This window comes from Telmatherina bonti (genome assembly GCF_933228915.1).
Source record: "Telmatherina bonti genome assembly, chromosome: 3".
NCBI classification, from domain to species: Eukaryota; Metazoa; Chordata; class Actinopteri; order Atheriniformes; family Telmatherinidae; genus Telmatherina; species Telmatherina bonti.
This window is the reverse complement of record NC_136621.1, coordinates 35191663-35212795: the sequence shown is the minus strand read 5'-3', so window position 1 is coordinate 35212795 and position 21133 is coordinate 35191663. Positions and strand designations below refer to the sequence as shown.

Genomic DNA, 21133 nt, shown 5'->3' with positions numbered 1-21133 from the left:
GAATGCAGCAGGATGTCTCTCTTTGGTAAACTCACCAGCCATTGTTGGAAATAACTTTATCCCACGTTTTCCACCCGCCTGATGTATTTGTACATGCCCTTGTTAACCAGTAGAAGGTAACCAATCACCGAACCTTATCCCCCGGGACGTCACAAGGATTTCCAAGTAGAAAAAACTCTCTAAAACGACGCGTTTTTCGTCGCCTTGAAAACCGAACGGAGAGAGTGCTGGAACTCAAACTCAAACTCGACCATGCGTTTAGGTGATAAAAAACAGTACCGTTAACATGTCTGATGAGGATTCAACACTGTAACACTGTAGAAAGCTCAGAAAACTCCAAATACCATAATAGCACCCCTTTAAACAATCAAAACAGCATAAATAGTGTGCATCGATATTGATTAAAGACTGTAACATAGATGTAAACAGCAAAGACATGCAGTTGTGCATGAGGACTGTCCCTCTGCAGAATGAGGCCTGGCAGGTCTTTTCTCACCTTGTTAAAGATAGTTTTTATATAGATGGGCAGGTCTCCGTGAGGGCTGCCAAACCCGCCTACGATGCTGAAGCCGAGTCCCGACGAGCCTCTCTCCAGAGTGATGGTCTTATACATGCGAGGGCTGTGGGATTCAGAGTGGGAAGAAACAGGTGTTTGCCGTTTTTTCTTGCTCAGCGATGAAAACGGGAAAGACCCAACATAAGGTGATGAAGCACAACAGCCGGAGCCTTTTAGAGTCAGTTTCTCACCAGAGGCTGCTGGGAAAGCAGGTCAGGCTGCACGGTTGGCCTGATGACGCCGCATGTACACCTCTGTGATCCTGCGTGTTGCAGGCATCAAAACCTGTTGTCACCTAGTCACATACACAAAAACACACAGTGTTTTTGGTTTTTGACACAATGTAGAGTACTGTGGAGAATTTTTTGGGGGCTCTTTGGATGTTTATTTTCTCCATCATTCATCAGGATTGGTGCCTTAAATCTGCAATGCATGACAACAGCCATGATGAGTCAGTCTGAAGTACATGAGGAGACCGGCTGAGACAGCAGACATCCACGGAAGAAATGCCTTTCTGCCAGGTTCATTAAAATCTGTATACATGTATACCTTAAGGCGAAGAATAGCAAACGCTAATTGGATTTTTTTTTAGTGATGTTCTATTTACTGCGCTTTAAAGCTGTAGGAGGATTACAGATGAAAAATAGAAAAAACAGGAACTTCCTGGCAATGTTTGCGTTAGTTTTCATGCCTAAAATATGAAAACACAACTGTCTTTTCTTGCCTGTCTTTATTTAGGATTTTTACACAACTGAAATCACAGCTTATGTATTATTTTTCTGTAAAAACACAGATTTGCCCGCCGTGCTATAAATATAGAGGGTGTAATACAAATGTAAAACATCCCATTCAAACACAACATAAAGTGCATGGTAGGAATGACAAACACAAGTCTGAACAAATCTAGCACAACTTTAAAAAAGTATTACAAACAACTCATTTACATTCATCTAATTCTGTCGGAGTTGTTTCTATTCACAGTGATTTTTCTAAACGCTATAATGACCCACAGGAAGTGGGCCGTGAGACGTGACTGTCTGTCCTTGACAGTGAAGAATAAAAATTTGCTGATGTTATCGCTCGGAAACTTTCTGCCTAACGGCCGTTACAGATTGACTGCTGTTTGCCTCACTGTGACAGCACCTGCAGACTGATGGGGCCGGTGGCGTTCCTCAGCAAGGATCCCGCCTGGTCATGAGTCATTCCTTCAGTGGATACATCATTGATGCTGAGGATCTTGTCTCCTGCCTGAATGGCACACACACCAACACACACATGCAAACTTTTTCTTACGTTACTGTTTGGAAAGTCTGATTTAACACATTGACATATAGTATAATCTCCACTATAGATGCACTGCATCCCTAAAAAAGACAGCTTTGTCACAATATTCTTCCTTTTGATAAACATGCATTAGAGCTGAATTTATAAGCATCCATACCAAGTTTTATTTTTGATTAAAACATCTTTTATGTTAACATTACCTCTAAAAGCTGTTTCTATGTGATGAACAATACAATTATACGCAAAAGTCACCTGTAATTTCCCTGTTTTAGCGGCCAGTCCGTTCGTATCCATGGTAGCAATAAAAAGAGGAACGTTGCCATGGGGACTACCCACTCCGCCTGCTACGCTGATGCCCAGGGAGTCACATGGCCCCTGTGGTCATATCACACACATTACAAATCTTCTTCAAGCTGCATATTCTGCAAATTATCTTTAATTCTAACTATGTTTTTCCAAATAAGTAAGATGCCACTGAACTTCATTTGTTGTACAAAAAAAATAATAATTCACAAATAAAGTTAAAAATTGCAGAAAAAAAACAATCATCTCAAATTTCTGACAAGTTTCTCCAACGCTCTTCCTTACCCTTTGTATTGTTACGTTTCTGCAGTCGGGGTGTTGAAGTCCTGCAATAGATAAAAAATAAATTATATGTGCTTTTTGTCCAAGGCAAATTGTTTTACTCGTTGTTTTATTTAAAACAGGAAATTAAGATCAGCGCTTACTACAGCTTCCTGTTTTGGTGTCTGTCTCCCTCTGCTGGCCGAATGACACATCACATCCACTTTGGGGCGTCAGAGTAGAGCAGTCAGAGTCTTCGCTCTGGATAAAACAAAGCTTAAAATACTCCTAGGTTCACAAGATATTAGTATTAAAATATTGCATGACACTAATACTTGAACTACAGACTACAATAATGCAACTCAACTGGATCATCCTAATCATTTCTATCACTGCTACATTAAAAAAAATGATCAGTTCATCATCTAACCTTATACATATTTATAGATGTTTACTGTTCCTTATTAGCCCTAGACAGGAAACAGTTTACCTGACTCCGCTGTGGACACTGCACCCCAGCCTTAAAACGAGCCACTTCCAGGTGGACCGCTCCACTGCAACTCTGGCAAAGTCACACATCTCATTTAACAAACAAGCAACAAAAACCACAGCAGTATTTATGAGGGAGTGGACTTGTACTTGCAAGTGGATTGATTCAGACCTGCAGAAGCTTCTGTACATGCTCCTGCGATGCTGCACGAACATCCTCCCCATTGATTGACAGAATCTGGTCACCGAGCAACAACCTGCCATCTGAATCTGCTGCGCCTCCTCTGATGATATCTGACACAAAGATGCCAGTGTCATTACTGCTGGAAAAAAGACAGAGGTAAAAAGCTATGGATCCAAGGTTAAAGAAAACTCTCTGTGACAAGTAAGCCTGCTGTTTTTCCTTTTTTGCATGAAACCAATTAAAAGTGAAAAACTATGCCACAATTTTATTTTATTTCTTTTTAGCAAAATTATGCAAATACGACAAGAGGTGCAGCACGAACAAAGGAATAATCCATTAAACATTTGTATGTGCCCTGAGCACCAAGCGGGCCTCCAGCAGGTCAACACTGGAGTACCTTTATTATTTATGAGATGAATGAACGCCTTCTTTTACACAAAGAAGACACATTTCTATTATTTAGACATAGTAACTAAAACATCTAATTACATTGTCCATATATTTTATGTTAGGAAACTTTTATTTACAGCCATGTTTTTCCAAAATTGGCATCCAGGAAGTTTTTTAAAACTCACTTATTCATTCATTTGCCTAAGCGCTTAGTCAGATGAAGGTTTGCAGGGAAGCTGGAGCCTATCCCAGCAGGCTTTGGGCGAAAGGCAAGGTACACCTTGGTCAGCTCGCCAGTCCTTCACAGGGCCTTTATTAAAACTATTTGTCAGTAACAATTTCATTCATTAATCAGCCAAAGAATTTGTTAGAAAAGAAGGATTCATGGTATTTAATTCTAACGGGTTAAATGCAAAGCAGAGCAGGAGTTTCCTTCTGCCTTAACGATTCTTCTCACCTGAGCAAACCTCCACCTCTAACACCTGTACCCTACACCTGCTTTGCACCTCTGCACCTCTTCGACTTGCACTCTGTCATAATATAGATTTAAACAGATTCTGCAGTTAATTCTGCAGTTGAATTTCTTCCAGCCTTTAAACTTTAGTGTTCATTACTTGTAAGTCACGTCAGATACAAGCATAAAATGCTGCAACAACAAATTAGCATTTTTGCCTTGCAGCTGAAGGGTTTGGTTAAACGTGGTGTAAATGCCCCTCTAGGTTCATTACAAATCTACGGTATGCCATTGTCGTATTGCTTCTGAGTATCAGTAGACCAATTAGTGGGAAAAGTTTGACCGAAGCTCTGCCGGAACTGTGAATGACAGTCAAAAACTTTGTCTAGGTCTGTGGTGAATCTGATTGTTAAGCTCTAAGAATAATAATATATGTGCTTGTTTGAATAATCATTGATTAACTGAATGAGAACTTGAAATAAAAGTTATTTTTGACAGAAATATTAACATGAAATCTGTTCCAACCCTTTTTTCTGGAAGTGTCTTTCCATATGTGTCTACAGAACGCTGCAATCCCTCCCTGCTGAATGTGCAGTCTGTGAAAGAGTATACACACAGATTATATCCCCTTAAAACTATTTTTAACACCATGTTCAGGACAATCATCCACAATGATACTTTCACCAACACATGGCTGCCTTGAGCTTCACATTCATGACCAGGAAGAAGAAGTTTGGCCAGGTCAGTTTTTTTCTTTCTTGGTGGTTTCTACAGGTTCGTAACAGAGAACCTTATAAAGAACCTGATAACATTAAATGGCGAGTTTTGCCAGTCCTGGTGCAACTATGTTTTCCAACTCTGCATTTCATTTTGCACATTGAGGCCATCTTTGCATTAGACAGTGATAACTCTGAACCCTACATCTGCTTGTTGGTCTCATTATAGAGGTAATGATCTGGGCGTTTTATTTGCATATATCAGCTGTTTGTATATACACTCATTCAAGGATACAATCATTTTCTACAGTTCAATAAAACACATATTGCAGCTAATGACAACAATATTTCATCCTCATACAGATTTGATCTCTGTGATGAGGAGATAATCCCTCTGCCAACAATTCATTCTAACCAGTTTGACTACTACAAGTTATTTCAACTCCAGTAATGTAATATGCATTAAACATTGTTGTGATATTAAATGCCGAGGCTCGTCTTAGGCCTAACAATAGTTCAGTCTGCCAGGCAGGATCTCGTGCTGCATTGCAAGAACTGAAAATCGATATAACACCGTCTGTGATATACAAGGTGGATAAAATTTATTTTGTTTGTTTCTTTCCTTTTAACAACAAATGTTCATTAGCAGCTTTAGTTCACTAAAAAGATGCTAAGGCATTAAGAATGCAGAGTAACATTTATTAAATAAATAATAATAAAAAAAAATAAAGGTTTTAGGTTTATTCCTGGAGCTGGCTTCTTCTTAAATGAATAAAATGCAGGTCAGGTCCTACAAGGTTACCCAAAATGACCCAATTCAGAAATTCTTTGTGATTAGAAAATCAGCTTATTATTGGAGCTCCCACACTAGTAATTACTAGTAATTTGCTAAGGATACTGTATGAAAAAACAACACATGAGACATGCTTCTCCACTACAGTCAGTAGTTAGATAGAAAGAATCTTCATTCCAAACAAAATGTTGTGTATTTACAGCTTTCTTTGTCTCTGGTCTGTGGAGCCCCAGTTAAAATGTTCATCACTTGCAGCATGTTTGATTTTTTTTTGTTATTGTTATTGTTATTGTTATTTATTTTGTTATTGTTTGTTTGGTTATTGTTGATCTAGGAAACTAAAAGAATTCATGCATCTATCTTTATCCATCCAAGTTGGCAGTGTTGTAGTGGTCCATGCAGGAGTGGGTATACTCTAAATTTTCGCACTTTTTTTAAAAAGTGGGCATGGCCGTCAGGCTACTAGACATATTAACATCTTTATTATGTCTATATGCAGGCTAAAGTTACCATATTCATTATGTCTATATGCAGGCTAACATTAACATATTTATTATGTCTATTTGCAGGCTAAAGTTACCATATTTATAAAGTCTATATGCAAGCTAAAGTTAACATTTTTATTAAGTCTATATGTAGGCTAACATTAACATATTTATTATATCTACATGCAGGCTAAAGTTACCATATTTATTATGTCTATATGCAGGCTAAAGTTAGCATCTTTATTATGTCTATATGCAGGCTAAAGTTAACATCTTCATTATGTCTACATGCAGGCTAAAGTTACCATATTTATTATGTCTATATGCAGGCTAAAGTTAGCATCTTTATTATGTCTATATGCAGGCTAAAGTTAACATCTTCATTATGTCTATATGCAGGCTAAAGTTAACATCTTTATTAGGTCTATATGTAGGCTAAAGTTAACATCTTTATTCAGTCTATATGCAGGCTAAAGTTAGCATCTTTATTATGTCTATATGCAGGCTAAAGTTAGCATCTTTATTATGTCTATATGCAGGCTAAAGTTAGCATCTTTATTATGTCTACATGCAGGCTAAAGTTAACATATTTATTATGTCTATATGCAGGCTAAAGTTAGTATCTTTATTATGTCTATATGCAGGCTAATATTAACATCTTTATTATGTCTATATGCAGGCTAAAGTTAACATATTTATTATGTCTATATGCAGGCTAAAGTTAGTATCTTTATTATGTCTATATGCAGGCTAATATTAACATCTTTATTATGTCTATATGTAGGCTAAAGTTAACATATTTATTATGTCTATATGCAGGCTAAAGTTAGCATCTTTATTATGTCTATATGCAGGCTAAAGTTAACATCTTCATTATGTCTATATGCAGGCTAACATTAACATATTTATTATGTCTATATGCAGGCTAAAGCTAACATCTTTATTATGTCTATATGCAGGCTAAAGTTAACATCTTTATTAGGTCTATATGTAGGCTAAAGTTAACATCTTTATTCAGTCTATATGCAGGCTAAAGTTAGCATCTTTATTATGTCTACATGCAGGCTAAAGTTAACATATTTATTATGTCTATATGCAGGCTAAAGTTAACATCTTTATTATGTCTACATGCAGGCTAAAGTTAACATATTTATTATGTCTATATGCAGGCTAATATTAACATCTTTATTATGTCTATATGCAGGCTAAAGTTAGTATCTTTATTATGTCTATATGCAGGCTAAAGTTAACATCTTCATTATGTCTATATGCAGGCTAAAGTTAACATATTTATTATGTCTATATGCAGGCTAAAGTTAGCATCTTTATTATGTCTATATGCAGGCTAAAGTTAACATCTTCATTATGTCTATATGCAGGCTAACATTAACATATTTATTATGTCTATATGCAGGCTAAAGCTAACATCTTTATTATGTCTATATGCAGGCTAAAGTTAACATCTTTATTAGGTCTATATGTAGGCTAAAGTTAACATCTTTATTCAGTCTATATGCAGGCTAAAGTTAGCATCTTTATTATGTCTACATGCAGGCTAAAGTTAACATATTTATTATGTCTATATGCAGGCTAATATTAACATCTTTATTATGTCTATATGCAGGCTAAAGTTAGTATCTTTATTATGTCTATATGCAGGCTAATATTAACATCTTTATTATGTCTATATGTAGGCTAAAGTTAACATATTTATTATGTCTACATGCAGGCTAAAGTTACCATATTTATTATGTCTATATGCAGGCTAAAGTTAGCATCTTTATTATGTCTATATGCAGGCTAAAGTTAACATCTTCATTATGTCTACATGCAGGCTAAAGTTACCATATTTTTTATGTCTATATGCAGGCTAAAGTTAGCATCTTTATTATGTCTATATGCAGGCTAAAGTTAACATCTTCATTATGTCTATATGCAGGCTAAAGTTAACATCTTTATTAGGTCTATATGTAGGCTAAAGTTAACATCTTTATTCAGTCTATATGCAGGCTAAAGTTAGCATCTTTATTATGTCTATATGCAGGCTAAAGTTAGCATCTTTATTATGTCTATATGCAGGCTAAAGTTAGCATCTTTATTATGTCTACATGCAGGCTAAAGTTAACATATTTATTATGTCTATATGCAGGCTAAAGTTAGTATCTTTATTATGTCTATATGCAGGCTAATATTAACATCTTTATTATGTCTATATGCAGGCTAAAGTTAACATATTTATTATGTCTATATGCAGGCTAAAGTTAGTATCTTTATTATGTCTATATGCAGGCTAATATTAACATCTTTATTAGGTCTATATGTAGGCTAAAGTTAACATATTTATTATGTCTATATGCAGGCTAAAGTTAGCATCTTTATTATGTCTATATGCAGGCTAAAGTTAACATCTTCATTATGTCTATATGCAGGCTAACATTAACATATTTATTATGTCTATATGCAGGCTAAAGCTAACATCTTTATTATGTCTATATGCAGGCTAAAGTTAACATCTTTATTAGGTCTATATGTAGGCTAAAGTTAACATCTTTATTCAGTCTATATGCAGGCTAAAGTTAGCATCTTTATTATGTCTACATGCAGGCTAAAGTTAACATATTTATTATGTCTATATGCAGGCTAAAGTTAACATCTTTATTATGTCTACATGCAGGCTAAAGTTAACATATTTATTATGTCTATATGCAGGCTAATATTAACATCTTTATTATGTCTATATGCAGGCTAAAGTTAGTATCTTTATTATGTCTATATGCAGGCTAAAGTTAACATCTTCATTATGTCTATATGCAGGCTAAAGTTAACATATTTATTATGTCTATATGCAGGCTAAAGTTAGCATCTTTATTATGTCTATATGCAGGCTAAAGTTAACATCTTCATTATGTCTATATGCAGGCTAACATTAACATATTTATTATGTCTATATGCAGGCTAAAGCTAACATCTTTATTATGTCTATATGCAGGCTAAAGTTAACATCTTTATTAGGTCTATATGTAGGCTAAAGTTAACATCTTTATTCAGTCTATATGCAGGCTAAAGTTAGCATCTTTATTATGTCTACATGCAGGCTAAAGTTAGTATCTTTATTATGTCTATATGCAGGCTAATATTAACATCTTTATTATGTCTATATGTAGGCTAAAGTTAACATATTTATTATGTCTACATGCACGCTAAAGATAACATCTTTATTCATTCTATTGTTACGTCCCATGGCCTGTCATCTAGCTCATCATTTCAACAAGCATCACCTGAGGGATTTGATACACCTGGCTTTCTTCCTGGAGCTGCCCTCAGGCTGATGTGTGCTGGATGCTGATTGGTCGCCGGAAGAGCACCGGAATAAAGGCTGTCACCAAACTTCGTTCCGGGCAGCTGTGTTTTGGTTGAGCCTTGGTGCCACAGCTTGCCACTCATTCACTGACTGTGAATGAGATTGACTGTTTGGTGTTTGTGATTTGACGCATTTGTGATTACAGCTGGGTTGGTGCCAGCTTCGGTATATACTTGTGTTGTTGGGTTTGTTTTGGCTTTTGATTTCTGACCTTTGATATTTTTTAAGGACTAGTGGGTCCTAAATAAAGCCTTCATTTGTGCATTTTCATGGTTTTCTTTTGTTAATGTTGCCACCCCTTTGTACCCCTGGACAAACTCCATTGAGGGTCGTAACACTATATACAGGCTAAAGTTAACATCTTTATTCAGTCTATATACAGGCAAAAGTTAACAGAGCTGCTGACTAACTACACCAGTGTGGCATTGGTAACATTAGCTTAGCTGCTGGTTGATGTATGTTCGTGGGGACGTTTGTAACTGTAAAATCAGCATCACAGGGACTTTAGAAGTAGGTTTACTCAATACTAACTGAAAAATAAGTGGGTATACTCAGTATACCTGTGTATACCCTGGACTACACCACTGCTACTTGGTATATAATGTTAACATCATATGAAAAACCTTCCAGTCAGAAAACTGATTTGGATTAGGGTTTAAGGCAAGAGATATTAGCTCGTTATAATTAGGTTTTTCTAACAAGACCCATAGTAGCTGGATGGTTTTAATTTGTCAGAGCAACATGACTTTACCTCTTCCCTACAGTCACGAACCCCAGCCCCTCTCCAGGATGAGTCCTGAGCTCCAGACTGAAGACATCCCAGAGGTCTTCTTCCCTGTAGGCCTCCTGGTGCCTGAAGATGCACAGCTGAACACGCTGAGTGGTGAGGCGCAGCACAGCGATGGCTTCGTCATGCGTGGCCTGCCGCAGGTCTATGCCATTTACCTGGAGAGTAGGAAGACAAACAGCATGAAGCTGGGAAAACTGGAAATATTTCATCTTTAGCGTCTTCTGACAGTCTGATCATACAGGTGCACAGCTGTCACTACACAGACATAAACACCAGAACAAATCAACCAAAGCTGTGAACCAAGACAGAAAACTCATCAGCTCCAAGCAGCTCTCCGTGATGAAAAGCAAAGCCGTTTCCTTCTGCTGCAGTTATTTTTGAAGAGGAACATTTTAAAATGATCCTTTTCTTATCAATCCCAAAGAAAATGGATTCTTTACACAGTTAATTTTATGTAAGAAGAGATGCATGTGAGTGTGTATGACTGGGGGCTTGAACATATAGATATGCATTATTATAACACACATTTTTTTATTTAATTCATGTACTATTTTTGTATCAAAACAGAACAATTTGAATGACTAAATAGTAACATGAAAAAAGGCACAGATACAAAGAAATGATGCCAACAAGAAATATTTGCATATTAGGGTGTGTGTGTGTGTGTGTGTGTGTGTGTGTGTGTGTGTGTGTGTGGCAGACAGTACTTCTAAAATCTGGTCTCCAGCCTGAAGTCGTCCATCTCTCTGCGCCGCTCCTCCGTCATTCACTTCATGGATTATTACTGCCCCCTAGTGTACAAATGACAAACCGCTTGTTATTTCAGATCTTAAAGGATGATGAGAAAATGCCTGCACATCTCCAGCATAATCTGATTCTATAAGGCTGATTATGTTGAGTCATAAAGATGGGACACATATGCACACACACGTTCATTTTCATTACTGGCATTAACCCTCTGGGGACCAAGGGTATTTTAGAGAAATAAACCTCGCCTGACTTTTTTTTTTTTTTTGTTTAAATGCTAATAAACACCACCTTTCAATGCCCCATAATGTCCTATACCTTGTTTTTTTTTTATTATTATTTTGAATTGAAATATCATAAACTGCTATGTAAATGAGGTTCCTTTGCTTGAAATAAATAGTATAATTTCGAAGCATGACTAAAGGTACTGAAGGGAACTGAAGCACTGCAGCTTTCCGAAATCACTGTCAGCTGCACACACTGTATCTGTTACCAAGCTATACATCTGTTACGATGCCGTCGTGTCGTTTATGTTGAAATAAAATGCTTGAGTAATGCAAATGTTTGTTTGCGCAATTACGCATGGTATGCGTGCGTAAAAGCTGTTGTTTTCATAATTTATCAACCTTGTAAATACAGAAGGCAGCTATCCGACTGCTAATGACACCGATGCATAGTAATTGACACTGTTTTGAGGCGTTTCCTGAGGCATCATCGGCTCTGATTGGACAAACACGTGTCATGTGCCAAAGACAAAGGCTCTGATTGGAACACCTATTTTGACACAACACTGTATCACCTATGAATGGGCTACAGTGATGCTGGAACTACCGTCTGAAAGCCCGGAGTCTCCCGATTAAGAAGGGAAAAAAAGTTTCTATCTTTTATGGTTCGAAAGCTATGCTCGATTAAACAACATGGTCCCTGGCATCGTCGCCAGAGTGTGAAGAGAAATTGTCTCACCAGCAGAGTGTCGCATCCTCCAACGATGCTGAGGCCGAGGCCTAAATTTCCTTTACAAATCTCTACGGTTGTTTCTCTTCCAGCAACAACTGGGCAGCTCAGGGGGTCAGAGGTTGCCGGGGTGGTGCCTAGCCAATCAGAATGCCCCACAGAAGAGGCCTGGCTGGTGCTGGGAGATGAAGAAGAGGGAAAGGAGACTTGAAGGAGTTGGGAGGATGCAGAGGGGAGAGAGCGGGAAGATGAGGAGAGTGATGAAGAGGGAGGTAGAGGAGAAGAGAGGGAAGGACTCTTGGGACGGCTGATGGAGAGCTTGACAGTGACCCGGTGCTTGAGAATCAAACTGGACACCTGAATACAAAAAGGACAGGTGAGTCATAAATCATTAAATCAGCCTGACCTTGGAGAAGATATTGTAGAGCATTTGTGTGTGTCTGTGTGTGTGTGTGTGTGTGTGTGTGTGTTTGCGTTTAAACCTTTTCCACTGAGAGTCCGGCCACAGGTTCATCGCCCACCGCTATGATTCTGTCCCCAACCTTTATCCTGCCGTCCTGCAAACAGGGACAGGACAAAAAAAAGGAATATAAGCAGAAAATATGAAAGACAGATGGACTGGGAGCAGGATTAAAATTCCAACACACCCTCTGGACAAAGATCTGCATGAATGCAGCCTGGGGCCACACATAAAAGCTCATAAGTACATGACATCGGCTAAAAAAAAGAATTTAACTGAAAGTTAATCTGGTTTGAGTCTTTTTCCCTGATGCAAATAAACTGGAATCATCCCATTAGAGTTCATCGTTCTTTAAACTGTAAATGGATAGTTTAGTAAGAATCATGAGCTAGGATGTGATGCTGCACATCTATAGTGCTCTTTGTTAACTTTGATGGGATCGTACAATCAGAAGTTTGAAAAAATAGGAAATCATCTGCAAAATATATTGAAATATTTCCAGTAAGTGATCGTGTAATTCCAGAGTTCTGCTATAATAAAGCTCAATAATTAACATCACAGGACAGAGAGCTGTAGGTAAGGACTAAACGAGGAACCCTGCATTATGCTGTTTTAATGCACAACGTGGAGTCTAGAACACCACATTAACCGCGTCATACAGATCTGAGTTGTTTAATTCACTCATGGTCCCAATGTTTTATAACAAATGTTTATTTCTTTTTGAGAATTTCTTTTTTAAACTATTTTATATTGGCCTGCGATGGACTGGCGAGCTGTCCAGGGTGTACCCCACCTTTCACCCACAGACTGCTGGGATAGGCTCCAGCTTCCCCGCAACCCTTCATCGGATTGAGCGGTTAGGATAATGAATGAATTAATGAATATTTTATGTTGTCCTCGATATACTTTTTATCCTAAACAACTGTTGTTAAGCTGCAGCATGTTTTTCATTCACCTGTCAAAAGCAGCTGATCTGAACTACTTGATCAACACGTTGCTATGGTGACGCCCATAACAGACTGATATTATTATTATTAGAATTATCACTGACCATGGCGTAAAACAAACCCATTTATTTATTTATTTATACAGTACAGGTAAGTCATCCTCCAAAGTGTCTTACCTGTTCAGGTTGCTCATCAGATTCAGGGTAACTACAGTTTGAAATAAACTCATTTGTCAAGATGTTGTTCATCAGCTGATCAAGTCTTTTAAGAAATCATTTAATAATGATAAAACTAACTTCCTGTTTTTAAAGCTAAACAGAACAAATACATATACACACACATATATATATATATATATATATATATATATATATATATATATATATATATATATATATATATATATATATATATATATATAAAAAAATATATATATATACATATATTTATATATATATATACATATATATATATATATATATATATACATATATTTATATATATATATACATATATATATATATATATATATATATATATATATATATATATATATATATATATATATATATATATATATATATATGTATATGTATATATATATATATATGTATATATATATATATATATATATATATGTATATGTATATGTATTTGTTCTGTTTAGCTTTAAAAACAGGAAGTTAGTTTTAGGTTACTGAATCACATCTTGTTTTTCAAGCCCTTTGTTTGGATGAATGTCAGCTTTTCAGTGCCTTTTCTACAGCTGACTCATTCTTTATCTGCTTTCCGTTGCTTGGGTGTCTTCATTTGGTCATGTTCCAAAATCAACACCTCCAAGCTTGACTTGTGTTTACAGATGACTGCAAGGACAAAGAGGAAGCTGTCTGGAAATTTTGATGGTCGGATGAGAGAAGAAAAAATCGATTTAGGTATAATGAGGTCTGTTTGGAGATGTTGCCATGAGTTTTGTCACAGTGGTGGTGGTGCAACATACTTCCAGTGGAGCTGGTCCTTTGTACAAAATAGATGGAGACGAGTATCTCAGACATGACCTCAAACCGTCGCTTGGACTGCTGAAATACATTTTTCTATTCCATGAGGACAGTAACCTCAAATGTACATCAATGCCGCTTTTTGAATCAATAACAACGGCTTATATTACATTTTTGGTACAGTCTCCCCAAATATCTGACCTCAATGCTTGTTAAAATTCATGGACTGTGCTTATAAGTCAAGTCAGCCAAAAGAGCAGAAATTCTGCCAAGAAGAGTTGATGGCAGCTGCGGGTGGAGAAGCGCGCCAGGGCAGATTTAATCAATTACACCAACTACCCTATGTATAATCAGAACCTTCTGATTATAGGATAATTCACAATATCTTCTCATTTCAGGAAACTCTTATATGATCACTTTGGCACAAATTTGTGTGTTTAAAAAAAAAAAAAAAAAAAAAAAAGTTTCTTGTGTAATAATTTCTCCCTAGACAGAGAAATGCTAAAAGAAATACTGTGAGTGAAGACCTAATATTGCCATGAGACAGGTAATGAATAAGACTGCATGTAAACTTTTGACTGGATCTGTATTTTGTTGAAAGAAGGAACAATCCTGAAGGAATGTGACTGCAATGCTTTTGACGATGCCCACCTTACTGGCAGTACCGTGCTGGATCACGGACCTGACCACCACTCCTCGTTTGGAAGCACCCTCTGCGACACAAAGGCCCAGACCTACATGATCCTGGAGAGAAACGAGATAAACAATGCAGACAGAAACTATAAATCATTCTCTCCCTTTCGTACGGAGACTTCACTCAGACATGTGCTTCAAGCCAAGACTGGCTGAAGCCAGGTGCTAAAAGAGGGGTGAAGTTATTGTACCTGAGGAAGGATAATGTGCTCCATCTCTCCGGATGATCCTCCACCCTCTGCAGCGTCTGGATGGGAGTCCACTAAGTCCTCACACTGCCTTCTAACAGTAACCATCTGACCTGCTTTATTTCTGTTAAAACAACACAATCAACCTCTGTTCCTCCCAGTTAAAGTTAGAGAGCATCTGAACGACACATGACTGTTACCTGATCAGTATGATTTTGACTTTAGGTGGCGCGTTGTTGATGATGGTGGAGGCGTTTTGGTAACTCCGGCCGTATAAAATCTGACCGTTGATCTGAAAGAAGCGAAATGTCATGAGCTTTTTGCTTTCTCCTTGAAGAAAAGCAATCCAGCTGCCCTTGATTCATGCACTTAGGAATACTTCCTCATCAGCAGTTCTTTTGCTTAAACAATCTGCCTCCACATTAATCTTCCTTTTAGTCATCCTCTACTTGTCTTTCCCTTCTCCGCTTTCCTCACCTCTATTTTAAGGGTTGCTCTTTAAAAAACAAAAACAAATAAGCATCAATCATACTCTGAATAGTATTTATTTATATTTTCCTTTTTAAAATACACTGCAAAGACGAGATGCTTTTCAGCTTATTAGTGCCTCCAACATGGTTAACAATTTTTTTCTTTTTTGGCTTTGATATTTATTCTCTTTCTTAGATGTCATTGCTTATTTTAATCCCAACCTAAACACATGATCCCTTATTCTTCTTACTCCCTCTTCTTACCTCCAGTAGCTCATCCCCAACCTGTATCCTCCCGTCCAAACCAGCGGGGCCTCGAGGGTCTACGTCTGCCACGTAGACGCTCATGCGGGCCCTAGAGCCGTCCTTGTTGCCTGTGAGACTTATTCCCAGACCCTGAGCTGCGGGGTCCTTCTCCAGCTCAATCATGTGGAGCTTTCCTGACAGACTGCCATAGCGCTGAAGCATCTTTTCTAGGAGAGAGCCAGTTAGGAGGTTGGCAGGAGGAGAAAAAGATGGGTCAACTAGAAAGTTTGGTGCCGGATGGAATGTCTGACATACAGATGCATGCAGAAAAGTTTTATGTTAAAGTTGTTGAAGTGCTGCTGGTGTGATAAGACCTCTTCAGAGTCATACTGTGATAGAGACTGTAAATAATAAAACACTAAAAGGCGCAAACCGTTTTACACACTGTACATATCGCAACATCTTAGTTGCAAAATGTTGCTGAATCGTATCACATACTTTCTAAATCTTTTGCTGCCAACTTTCCAGCATTTTCAGGCTTTTTGGTGCCATTAAGATCAAGATGAGGAAAGGATTTTTCCTAGAGTTAGTTAAATCTCTCAGTTCCAGCTTCGGATATGTTTATTTTCGTGAATAAAATATGGGTTCATGAAGATTTGCAAATCATTGCTTTCTGTCTTTATCTATATTTCACACAGTGTCCCGGCTTTTTTTGGGAAACGTCTTTGTAAATGGGATCAAAAATAATTTTCAATTCAGTTTGAAAACTGCATGAAATGCTCTGAAATGTGTAGAAAAATAGCAACAGCTTGTAATAAATGCGTGCATTTAAAGTCTTCTGTCTCTTGCGTATGTCGTGCTTATGATGCCCACTTACTCCTGCTGGAGTCGTCGCCATCTTCAGCTGCCATTTTGACCGCTGGGACATTTGCTGGGCTTTTCCCATCCATCTTATTGGATGTTGGGGAGGATGCCTTGGGAGAAGTGTTGCATTATTAAAGGGCTGAGTTTGAGAAGCCTCAGGGGTCCTTTAGGCATGAGTTGGACGACCCCTGAGGCTTTTTCACTGCGCTTGATGAAGCAAAGAAGCTAAAGAACAAGATGAATTAATGAATGTAGTCTTAAAATCAGCTAAAAATAACATGAAAGATGACCAGAATCATGCATTATTTTGTAGCAAACTTACAAGAACATGGGAAAATAACTTCAAAAGAATCTACTGTCTATTTCGAGTTATGCATCTCCATCAAAGAGAAAAAACAAAGGCTATAACAAACAAGGTAGCTGCGAGGGACTTTGAACTGCAGGGGTTCTATTTACAAATATGCAAGTTAATTACTTTTTTTGCAAGTCGGTTGGATGCAAACACAAGGCTGCTTTTAAGATGGTGTATACCCGTGGTAAAACACACGCAGACACACACATAACACCGTACCAACCTTAAAGGGGGTGGGAGTGAAGGGGTTTGCAGGGGAGAGACTACGGAAAAGACTGCTGAGAGTCTCTGCTTCCTAAAATCATGCAGGGAAACATAGATGTAGTTCTGCACACACTGCTACCCAAACAGAAATCTACCACTGGAAAACCAAAAATGGCAAAAAAAACAAAAAAAACAACAACAAAAAAAACATTTCCTTCAGTCCTTTTGGATTACTCCGTGGGTGTTACTGAATCATCACTCTATATATATTATATTACAAATATAACACTCCATACATTTACAGACACAAATAGAAAAGCAGTATGAAAAAAAAGTAGAAAACTGAGTAAAAGAAAGGATAAAAAGTTGCCACTGAGGTCTCAGTTCATGTTTTGATGCATATTAAGTCTTTGCACGTGAAAAGCAGTGCAGGAAATTCATCAGAAAAAAACTTTTTTCCTCAGATCAGAAAAGGAAAACAGGACATGAAACTCAGAGAAAAGCTGCATTACCTTGCTGTTGTGTGAGTTGGACAATGATGTTGGACTTAATCTTTCATGATTGATGACAGAAGGAGTCTGTGGGTTAATCAAAGATGCAGATTAAAACCAGCTATACATGAAGTTTAAACGTGGTTATAACATTGAGGCCGTAATGAGCCGAGATCTTGTGGATCCTGCTCAGCTGAAGGCAAGAACCTTCTTCCAATGCTGCTTAACCCTTTCATGCATAGTGGCCATATGGTGGACACCTATTTACAAGCTTTGTTCTTGCATATTCATGAATAAGGATGGTATTTTTGCAAATAAACCACTTCAGTGGATGTTAGTGAGTCATCCAATATGTTTCCACTCACTGCAGAATAAATAAATACATGATATACTTGAACATAATGCAATCATGCAAGTTTGCCTTTGTGATATATAGGAAAAGAAAATGATACATCTATATTTTATAGAAGACTGACATAATATAGTTATGATTATATATTATTTTATAAATATTTTACTGAAAACATTAAAATAAATCATAAATCATGATAAATTCTAAATATCACTAATAAACAAAATAAAAGTATCATTGCATTTGTCTGTAGAGGTAAATTTCTTTAAAAAAATGTTGCTTTTTTAAAAAATTTTTTTAAATTAATTTATGAAAGGTTTAACACACTGCACAGTGTCATGTACCTGCTATAGGTATTTAAGTTCAGGTTAAATGTGAGAATATCTGCAGACTCAAGAAACACACCTTGTCAGTAATGGAAAATTCGTTTGTGAACATGCAGTCACAGAAAAACAAGGTGCATCATTTTTAAATACTGAAGTATTAGATAATTAATAACTAACACTCATTTGAGCCTCAAGAAATGTAAATTAAGTAAAAGAATAAGATGAAAAGCAGCAAATGGAATATTGTAACATCTCATTGTTGGTTTCACAAAAAGTAAGCTTGAAAATACTTCATCATAGTGTGAAAAATTAAATGCATCAGATTCATTACGTTGTAGAGCCACCTGGCGCCCAGGTGCAGCAGCTGCAGAACAAATCCAAATCATCAGCCCACCACCACTGTGCTGGACAGTTGGGAAGTGTTTGTACTGATATGGTCTGTTATTATTCATTCATTCATTCATTTTCCGAACCGCTTATGCCAATTCAGGGTCGCGGGGAAGCTGGAGCCTATCCCAGCCGGCTTTGGGCGACAGGCAGGGTACACCCTGGACAGCTCGCCTGTCCATCGCAGGGCCACACAGAGAGACGAACAACCACACTCACGCTCACACTCACTCCTAGGGGCAATTTAGAGTGACCAATTAACCTATCATGCATGTCTTTGGATGGTGGGAGGAAGCCGGAGTACCCAGAGAGAACCCACGTATACACGGGGAGAACATGCAAACTCCACACAGAAAGGCCACTGACCAAACCAGCCAAGGATCGAACCAGCGAACCTTGCTGTGAGGCCACAGTGCTAACCACTGCGCCACCGTGCAGCCTCTGTTATTATTATTACTTTATTTTTGTTAGCTGTGAATTATGGCCAAACATTTCCATTTTAAAATACTATCCTCATAGAAGTTTTCTCCAGATACCCAGTGGTTTGTTAGGATGCAAATTTGCATAAGAAATTCAGTAATTGGCATTAAACTGCTTAGAAATGACCTTCTGACCCTTCCCAGACTGATCTGAAGTAACAGTTTCTGCTTTAAGATCATTGCTAATGTCTTTCTTCCACTGCATGGTGTTAACACACACCTGGCTGCTCCACACCAGCAACATGCCAAATCTTTTGCTTTGTAGAGGTGATCAGAGCTGCGGCTGATCAGTTAAACAGGTGTATCTAAATAGCAGCTTCTGTTTCTGACCTCTTTCCTGTGGATGCAGTAAGTGTACTTAGTTTTTCACACACTTTTCTGCATCTTTACTTTAATTTGACTTAATAAATAAGTAAATAGTTTGATGCATCGCCTGAGGTTCTGGTTCTATTTACCTAAACTGACACTAATGTTAAAACCTTAAAACAACCTTAAAACACTTCTTTTTTTTTTCACGTAACCATGAATACAGGAAATCCTTCTGTGTCGAGATGTTCTGTTAGTTGTGCTGTTTCTGGGATGCCTCACCGGTAATCTTACTTGTCCAGACTGGACGACGAGAACCACAGTGTCTCCAGCCCTGCGGATGGCCTCCACTGCCTGCTCATGGCTGGCATCTCTTACGTCCACACCACTCACCTTGGTCAAGAAAAAATATGTCACAAAACATAAGACAGGCAATTAGGAACACTCATAAGTCCTTTTTTTTTCTCTTGTAAAAGATTAGCTGAGAAACTCTTTGGATGAAGTGTGTAAAATGAATTTATTTTTCATGACTAAACTTAACTCTTCAATCCCAGTTGCATTAAAACTCATTAATTTGAAATGCTGCTGCTGATGAAGTCAACGGAAAGCCAGCAACAGAGAAATGATACGGCAAAATTTATGACAGCTGACCCCCTTGTGGGTCTGTTTTAATACAAACAGCTCAACAATAATACAACAGAATGGCATGTTTTCCAGCCTTTATCTCGCCTGTGTTGGTATTTCTTTGCTCACTGCAGCCTCAGATTTATTTTTTATTTTTTTACTTTTCTCTTCCTGTCTGATGGGAGTGGAATCTGACATGGGCCTTTGCTGTTGTAGCCTATTTGCCTCAAGGTTTGACATGCTGTGCATTCTGATGCCAGTCTGCTCATCTTACTTGCAAAAAAAGAAAGGTTATCTGATATACAGTAGCTCTTCTGTCAGCTCAAACCAGTCAGACCATTCTCTGCTTTTTCTGAGCTCAGCAGCTTTTGCAGCAACAAAGACAATTTACATAAAAATGTCATATTTTACTCTATGACAATTGATGTATATATTAAGCAATCATTTTTCTCTTTGTAATCGTGCAACATGAATGCATATATGGCTAAATGTGTGAATTATGCAACAATGTGTGTAGAATTTAAGTTAAATATAAAATTAAGTTAAAATTAGGATAAATCTCCAACCTTTGTCCTTTGATAGACAATAAGCTGAAATAAATAATTGTCCATACATTTTCAGATATTTCTTATGAAATAATTAGTTAGTATTTAAGATTACAGACTCTGTTAGATCCACCTGTTCAACCGCCGCTTGACACAAGCAGCTCATCAGCCAATCACATGACAGCAACTCAATGCATTAAGGCATGTAGACAAAGTTAAGGCAACTTATAAAAGTTTTAAATAAGCATGAAGATGAGGAAGGCATGGAATCTAAGTCACTTTAAATGTTGAATGTAGTTGGTGTCAGATGGCCTGATCTGAGTATTAAAAATTGCTGATCTGGTCTGAGATTTTCACACAACCATAGCTGCCTTTCCCTCCTCTCCACCCCGACTAGAGGAGCTAGATGGCTGCCCTCCCTGGGTCAGGTTCTGCTG

The 21133-nt window shown here is 37.5% G+C and overlaps 1 protein-coding gene across 1 annotated transcript in view; it reads right to left on the bottom strand.

Moving 5' to 3' along the window:
* The window catches only part of LOC306774002 (multiple PDZ domain protein-like), a gene marked incomplete at both ends in the record, with an annotated part of 62937 nt that overhangs the window by 871 nt on the left and 40933 nt on the right, over window positions 1-21133 (bottom strand). The window contains 20 exons of the mRNA XM_079263969.1: window positions 497-620; window positions 748-818; window positions 1023-1035; window positions 1689-1804; window positions 2093-2215; window positions 2429-2469; window positions 2569-2692; window positions 2895-2966; window positions 3066-3213; window positions 10028-10221; window positions 10774-10857; window positions 11777-12124; window positions 12250-12324; window positions 15054-15174; window positions 15251-15342; window positions 15785-15993; window positions 16644-16740; window positions 17206-17277; window positions 17699-17764; window positions 19810-19920. Coding sequence (XP_079120095.1) covers window positions 497-620; window positions 748-818; window positions 1023-1035; window positions 1689-1804; window positions 2093-2215; window positions 2429-2469; window positions 2569-2692; window positions 2895-2966; window positions 3066-3213; window positions 10028-10221; window positions 10774-10857; window positions 11777-12124; window positions 12250-12324; window positions 15054-15174; window positions 15251-15342; window positions 15785-15993; window positions 16644-16740; window positions 17206-17277; window positions 17699-17764; window positions 19810-19920 — 2301 coding nt within the window. The remainder of the gene's footprint in view (window positions 1-496; window positions 621-747; window positions 819-1022; window positions 1036-1688; window positions 1805-2092; window positions 2216-2428; window positions 2470-2568; window positions 2693-2894; window positions 2967-3065; window positions 3214-10027; window positions 10222-10773; window positions 10858-11776; window positions 12125-12249; window positions 12325-15053; window positions 15175-15250; window positions 15343-15784; window positions 15994-16643; window positions 16741-17205; window positions 17278-17698; window positions 17765-19809; window positions 19921-21133) is intronic.